This window comes from Corvus brachyrhynchos, unplaced genomic scaffold (assembly GCF_000691975.1).
Source record: "Corvus brachyrhynchos isolate BGI_N302 unplaced genomic scaffold, ASM69197v1 scaffold59, whole genome shotgun sequence".
Lineage (NCBI taxonomy): Eukaryota > Metazoa > Chordata > Aves > Passeriformes > Corvidae > Corvus > Corvus brachyrhynchos.
Genome location: NW_008246054.1, coordinates 3,674,161 through 3,681,775, shown reverse-complemented (window position 1 = coordinate 3,681,775; position 7,615 = coordinate 3,674,161). Strand labels below are relative to the sequence as shown.

Below are 7,615 nucleotides of genomic sequence, written 5' to 3'. Positions count from 1 at the left end.
CCTCTCCAGCCACAGCCCATAGGGGAGCCTCCCAAGTCCCCTATTTTGGACCAGCTGAGCCTGGAGCCCTTCTCCATCCTTGGAGCATCCTTGGGGCAAAGACTGCATTTTGGAGAGACAATCAGAGGTACTGGAAAGGTCTCCCAGGGCAGGCAGTGGCACAGGAGGAGCTCTGAGGAAAGCACAACGTGGACAAAGCCGATGAACAGTGACCAAGCAGGTGACCCCAAAGCCCAGCAAGCCCCACCTGATCCCACCCAGCAGAGCTGAGCTCATCAGAGCTGCATCTTCATTAGCAAAGCTGCTGGTGGGGAGGGGGACAGAAGCTGCCTTTGCTTTGTGAGCAGCTGCTCACGGCGTGACCTCAGCATCCCCCAGCCTGCAAAGCAGCCGCGCAGGAAAACATGTCAGGGAGATTTTTCAGGCTCTCTGTGAGGATACAAACTTGCCAAAAGAAATGTGTTAAGAACGTTTTTTAGTGGGAAAGGAGCTGCTTTTCAGCCAAGGATTCTGCTTATCAACAAATGGAGGAGCTTTATGGTGGCTCCTAAAGGTTTGTTGGTGTCACAAGAAACAACCTCCACCTGACCGCCTGCTGGTGAGGTTTGTGCTGAGCCTCTCTGGGTTTGTGCTGGTGACCAGTTCCAGGACTGGTCCTAGTTCCAGGAGAGCTCTGCACAGCAACTGTATGTATTTCCAGACACGGATCCTCCCCCAGCCTCCGCCATCTCCATTTTATAGCAACACTTAAAGTGTGTACAAGGAAAACACAACGGCAGTAAAACAATAATGGGCAGAGTGCAACTCCTGGCGGGGAATAAAACAGTCCTTGTAAAACCAGCCTTCAGGAGAAGAGGTTCCCTAACAACCTCCTCACCAAAAGACACTTGAGAACTTAATTGTCGCCTTTAATTGCCTGCCATTTTCACACCCAGCTGGATCCGCCTCCCATCCCCAGGGGCAGGGGGAGCGGAGACCAAATCTGACCTGCAGGAAGCCTCCAGCCTGCTGGAGAATCCTTGCAAATCCCATAAAAGATTTCCCCCTTCTCCCTTCCCTCCTTCAGGACAGCAAGGGGAACATCCCGATCAGCTCCAGCTTGTGCCACCAGATCTTCTGCAAGAAGTGGGGGTTGCTGGTGGGATCACAAAGCCCTCTTTGCAGGGTCACCCCCACACCACAGTGGGGCTCAGTCAGATGGGGAAGTGGATTAAAGTCATGAAGCCTGGACAAAACTCCAGGTTTAATTCCGAACTGGTGGCTGAATCGCTGAGGAATTTTCTGATCACCCAGTGACACACACTGAGATCACAGACACACAAGTTTAGCAGGTCCAGCTCCCTGTGCCCCCCGCTCCTCCCCTGAATGCAGCATCCTGGGCACCTCCTGCCAGGAGTGCTGCTCTGCCTCTCCCTTCCCATCCCTCCTCCCCCTTTCCCCCCCACACACATCCTGATATTATTGGCAGCTGTTAAGTACCGAAACTCCACGGCTGACAATGCTGCACTCCTCATTTCGAGCCCTTTCGATGCTTCACCTGGGCAAAGGGGAGCAGTGATGAGCCCTGGCAGCAGGCAGGGGCTGCAGGGAGTCTCCTCTGCATCAATCCTCACTGGTGGCAGGATGCTGGTACTCATTTGGCTGCCCCGAACGTGCCTGGAGGTGGCTCTGACCTGGGCTAATCCCAGTGTTGAGTTTATCTCCTCTCCTCTCACTGTCTGCACTGTGGAGATGGGAAAAATCCCAGAATCCTGGAATGGTTTGGAAGGGACCACAAGGATCATTCTCGTTCCAATCTCTCTAACCCAACTTCCACTAAACCAGGTTGCTCAGAGCCCCATCCAGCCTGGCCTGGAGCACTTCCAGGGATGGAGCATCCACAGCTTCTCTGTTCCAAAAAAATGGAGACAAGGTGCCCTGACACCCACTCCCACTGGATCTGGACTGGTCACTTATTCTTCCAACTGACCCAAAGGTCCTGCCTTGGCCCCAAGATGGGGAAAACTCATCCTTGTGTCCTTCCCTCCCACCACCCAGCCAAAGCATCACCACTGCTCCTGTGAGAGAAAACCTCCTCTGACAACAAGGATTCACCCTCCTGCCCATCTGCAAATGTTTTTAACTCTCATTTATGGACTGTGGTGCCTTCTGAGGAGAGTCACCGAGAGGTTCAGCTCATACAGAAAGGATTTACTTGGATTTAGGGCCTCCATAAAGGCCTCTGAACATGGAAACCCCTTCCCGTTCTCAGCTGGGCTTCTCTGTGCACACATTAGAAATGCATGCAGGCAGCACAAGCCAATATTCCTTAACCTCCTGCTTTGCTTGCAGAACTCTGCTTCCAGGAAAAACATAGATCTCAGGGAGATGAATAAACACATTCCCCCTCCTCTGCTCAGAGCTCACTTTCAGCCCTCAGAGCACGAGGTGGATGATGGAGCCCAGAGGACGCCAGGATGTGCCACACGCAGCAGGGAGCACTCGTGGCTGTGGCAGGAAAGTCTTAAGGGAAACAAACAAAAAAAAAGACTTTAAGAAAAAAATTCTAATCCTGGTTTATTGGGACCTGCAACAAGAAGTCTTGCTGTCCTCTAGAGAGCTGAGTTTGCTCAAGAAAACTTGGAATGAAAAGTCGGAAAGGGGATGAAAACTCTTGCTCCAAAGCACAGGAGAAGCTTTGCACGACATCCCTGTGCAAAGACCACACTGCTGCAGGATCCTCCAGGTTGGCTGGGAAGTGCCAGGCAGAGCGGGAATGGGGTAATGGAATTAACGGGCGCGGGTCGGGGCTGCAGTGGAAAATCCTGGCTGGATAATAAAGGCTCCTTGTCCAGGGACAGCCAAGGATGGAGCACTTCTCCCTGGAAGTGCTGACAGTCCTCCAAAAAGATGGGGAGAAGGATAAGAACCAATAACAAGCAAATGAATCTCCTCTCCTGGGCAATGCTGCACATGAGGATCTGCTCTTTGTCCCTAGGTACAACCCTTTGGGACAACAGAGGGATGAAAAACCCAGCAAAAAGCTCCCATCCCATCAGCACAGAGCCTGTTTCCTGCAGGATTTGTGGAAGCAGCCCTGGGATGGGGGTGAGGCAGGCAGAGGATGGTCACAGCAGGGCTGTAGCTACAGCTGCTGCACATTAAGCGCATTGCAAATAAAACACTGCATTCAGGATCGAGTTTTTGCCCTGTTTTTGCTGCTTGTTTCTTGGAAGAAACACTCTGTCATCTCCACAGAGCTATCCTGATAGCTATCTGGAGTACTCTGGGAAACAGGGCTCCTCTGCCAAGGTTCCTGTAGCCAGAAATTATTAAGACAGAAAGACTGATTTTTTTTCACTGAACAGCACACAAGATTGATTTTTATTTTTCTACACGCCATGAAACTAATTTAAGGACAAGTAATAGGCTTTGGGATTTATTTCACTCTTCATTTCCATGATCCTGATTCTCAGACCCTAAAATAGGGATTGGAGCAGAGCCACATTCGTGCTGTGGGGCTGAAGACCATACAATCCACATAGCATCTGAATTTCACTGTCTTTACCACGGTTTTAAGCACTGTGCCTAAGCCAACAAGATATTTCCCACTTCCAATGGAAGCATCTTCACTGGGAGAGGGAAGAGGATGGACCCCAATGAGCTGAGGGGCAGTGGTAGCTGATGTGAGCAGTCCCTTCAGGGAGCCAGAGCTGCTGCTGGTTCCCACAGGATTAGATTAATTCAGATTAATTCATCTGAGATTAGTTTCTGTCATTGAGGGGTTTGTGATGGTGCAGCAAGAAATCACCTAATTTAAAGGAAAAAAGATGCAGCAATGGACAAAGCCAGGGCTCTGTGGCTGCAGGGGACAGCGAGGTGGGAGGGGACACTCCCAGGAGGGTATTTTCCTGGAATTACAGAATTCATTTCTAGTCTAGTCTGTTCTATTTTCCAGCTACAGGAGTGACAGCATTTTCTGTTCCTGCAGAGCTGGAGGAGAAACAGGGTTAATACACAGGAAAACAGAGTTAGAAGCAAAGGCTCGCTGAGCTCTGTGCTATTCTTGTGTAATTATGGTGCCAAAGGCTTCCAAGATAAAGGATTTTAGTGGGAACACCAGTTGTAAAATGAATGAGAAAAAGCCACATAGCCACGAGAATAGCAAAGCCTCCCTTGTCCCTGGATCCCAGCTATGCCCAGCCCTCAACACAACCAACAGGGGCTCAGCCAAAGCCTTCCCAGGAGGGGATGGCAGCTCCCTCATCCTCTGAGCTGGATCCAGACCTCCCTCCCTGCCTTGGGAAGGGCTTGGCCAGGGATGACACCCTGGAACCCCTCCCAGTGATGCCCCAACACTCAAACCCAGCCCTTGCCAAGGCACTGCAGTTTGTGTGGTGAATCCCCCACTGCTCCCGGCCTCCAAACCCCTTGGATGTTCTTTTCCCTTAAAATAAAAACCACTGCAGGCTCCTCCAGGACTCAGGGCTATCATCATAACAAACAGTCCTTAACTTATAGCACATCTTTATTCCTCAAACCCTCGCCCCCTGCGTCTCCCCCCAGCCCTGCTGGGATCTGTCGGCTCCGTGTTTAACAGATGGGAAGGCTCCGAGCTGGTTTTACACGTGAAAAGCTGTTCCCCTCCAGCAATCTCAGTGCAGACAAGGCAGGGAAAATATGTTCCAACACTGGGAATCGTGGCAGGGGGTGCTGAGGATGGGTGGCAGGGCTGGGAGTGGGGCAGGGACCCCATCCAGCCTGAATCCCTTCCTCCTGGCTGTGCTTGGCTTGGGATGCACCACAGTTCCCCACCCAGAACAGCAGCAGGACACATGCTGTGGAGAAAATCAAATGTGTTCTATAGTTGGGGGGTGAAAGCACACACACTCTCCCCCCAAAACCATGGAAAGGTAATTTAGACTGCAAACTCATCCCTGTTATAGCTGTGGTCCTAATGAGATGTTCCCAGATTAATAATACAAATGCACACTAACAAGGAAAGCAATTGGAAAGCAATTTTGCAGGGAGCTGAACAAAGAGCAGGATAACAGCTCTGCCTAACAGGGGCTGTCTGCTGGATTTAATTCCTTCTCCACTGCTCCCTCAGTGAGCAGCAGAGGAGCAGCCAGCACACCCTGGGTGCCAGGCACTCCTACCCCCCTCACCAAGGATTTGCCTTTGACAAAGCCAGGGGGACATTTCCCAGTTGCTTAGGCCAGAAAGGTCCCTGGGCTCTCCTGCACAGGGGCAGGGGACAGTGGGGACAGTGGGGTGATGCCACAGCTCCTGGGCACTGCTGGCTTTCCTGGGATTCCTCATGAACCTGAGAAAAACCTCCAGCAAGAGACACCAAAACTCACCCTGCTGCCCTCCCCAGCAGGGACAGTGCACACAGTTCATCCTATTTTCACTTATTTCATCTGAAACTATTCCAAAGCAGTCTGGAAGGTGCTTTTACAATGATCCTACCTATATCCCAAAGGCACCCTTGGTGTCTGTTTAACCCCATTATGTGCAGCTTCTGAAGAGTCTGATGTGATTAAACACGAGGAATATGGACAGAGAGAGAGAGAGAGATATGTCATTTTAAAGCATCATATTGAAGGGATCTTACCTAATTCCTTTGGTTTGAGCAATACTGTGGAAGGAGAGCCTGGATACTGCAGAGATCACCTGGAAATGAGAGAAAAAGATGCTGCTGTGCTTACTGAGGACACAGGAAGGTTTGGTGGGAGCCCAAGGACCCCCAGCCTGGTGCTTGGACCTGAACCCCCACTAGAATGAAAGTGCTCCAGTCCCCCCCTCAGTGTCACAGTGTCACCACCAGGGCTGGGAGGACACTGCCAGTGCAAACCCTGCACCACTGAGCACAAAAGACATTTAACCCTCAGCTATAAAGGTATTATTGAACAGCTTCATCCAAGGAAATTCCATCCCCACACTCATTTAATGAGCCCAGACCTGCCCTGACAGGTTTTATGCAGCACTAAGAAGCATTGAGAAAACCCTCTTACTTTGTATGTTATTACAAAAGGATTACAACTCCTTTTGTGTCTCTCCTCACGCAAAATGATCTTATTGAGGCAAACTTGCCAAGACCGAACAGCTCTGACTTCTTGCAATTCAATGAAGATGCATCATCAGTTTGTCAGAGGTGAGGGCAGACCATCGCCCTTTTCTAGCAGAAAACAGCCAGGAGTGATTCAACACGAAAATATTCTCATCAGCATTTGCAATCAGGAGCAATAAAACCACCAGGTTTTTCAGCAAAACTCCCGTTTTTGATGGAAGTTTTAATTGCTATGGGGAATTTTCAATGAAGAGGAACAAGAAAATGGGTTTGAGTCCCTTGTAGATTTAAACCGTGTTTTTCTCTTGTTCACATTCACCATTTCAAAGCTGGACTGGTAAAAACAAACCTGTTATTTTTGGAGTGGTTCCCAATCCACTGGATGGGACATGGACAAAGGGCTTCTCGAGTGGTTCTTGCTCAAGGAGCCCCAGCTCGAGGTGTACAAACCCAGCCCCGTGGGGGCTGCTGCTGCCTGGAGCTGCCCTGCACCCAACCCAGCCATGAGGGACCCCTCTGGTCCCTTTATTTGGGATTTTACTTTGGGATGCTCCCCTGGTTTGCTGAGCCACCTCCACACCACCCACCCAGGGACCATGTGCCTGGATTTTCTCCTGGGATGTGCTCAGAACCTCTCTCCCTCACACATTTTTATCCCAGGACATCAATGAGAGCCTCATCTCAGACCCTCCTCTTCCTCCACACTTTTGCAACCTTCATCCCTCCCATTTTTCATTTGCCATGAATTCCAGTCTGGCTGTTGGCTGCTGGTGCCCCACATATGGACTCAGAGCCAGGGCAGCAACCAAAAAACTGCCACACTTTGGTGCTTAGTGGGTGATTTCCACATAAAAAACAGGGAACAGAACACCCCTGAAAGGCTCCAGGGCTCATCATGGCACAAAACATCACGAGTGGTGCCTGAAACACCAAGCCCAGACAGAGCACAGAGACTCCACTGGCACCCCCAGCCCTGCTCCAGGGGGCTTAAAATAGCCCCAGGGAAGTCCTAGACTGACTGACTGAGTCTCTTCAGTGCTCTGTTTTTAGCCTTCCGAAGTAAAAATCCAGTTTATGAATCAGACAGTTCCACCGCAGGGTTTGACTTCCAGGGAAATTGAAGAGAAGAGCTCAATGTTCTCCTCACCAACAAGTTTCCCTTTGTTCTTTGCTGAACAGCCCCAAACTCTGCACATCCTGGCACATCAAAACCTGGGCCCTGGTTCCAGTGAGGATCCCAAATCCACACTCAGGTGACGAAGCAAAGTGACCCAAGGTGAGGGATCAGGCACAAGAAACCTCCTTGAAGCATCTCCAGAAGGCTGAACAGCAACTGTCCTAATATCAGGGAACATTATTTCCATCACCAACTCCTACTAAGAGCACAACAAGCCAAGTGCGAGGTCTGCTCCTCACAGATCCATCCCCTCAGAGACCCCATCCCCTCAGAGACCCCAGCCCCTCACAGATCCCATCCCCTCACAGATCCCAGCTCCTCACAGATCCCAGCTCCTCACAGATCCCATCCCCTCACAGATCCCAGCCCCTCACAGACCCCATCCC

The 7,615-nt window shown here is 50.7% G+C and overlaps 1 protein-coding gene across 1 annotated transcript in view; it reads right to left on the bottom strand.

Annotated features, from left to right (window-relative positions):
- Window positions 1-7,615, bottom strand: part of VAV2 (vav guanine nucleotide exchange factor 2) — a 129,542-nt gene that overhangs the window by 41,157 nt on the left and 80,770 nt on the right. The window contains exon 3 of the mRNA XM_017745405.1: window positions 5,597-5,655. Coding sequence (XP_017600894.1) covers window positions 5,597-5,655 — 59 coding nt within the window. The remainder of the gene's footprint in view (window positions 1-5,596; window positions 5,656-7,615) is intronic.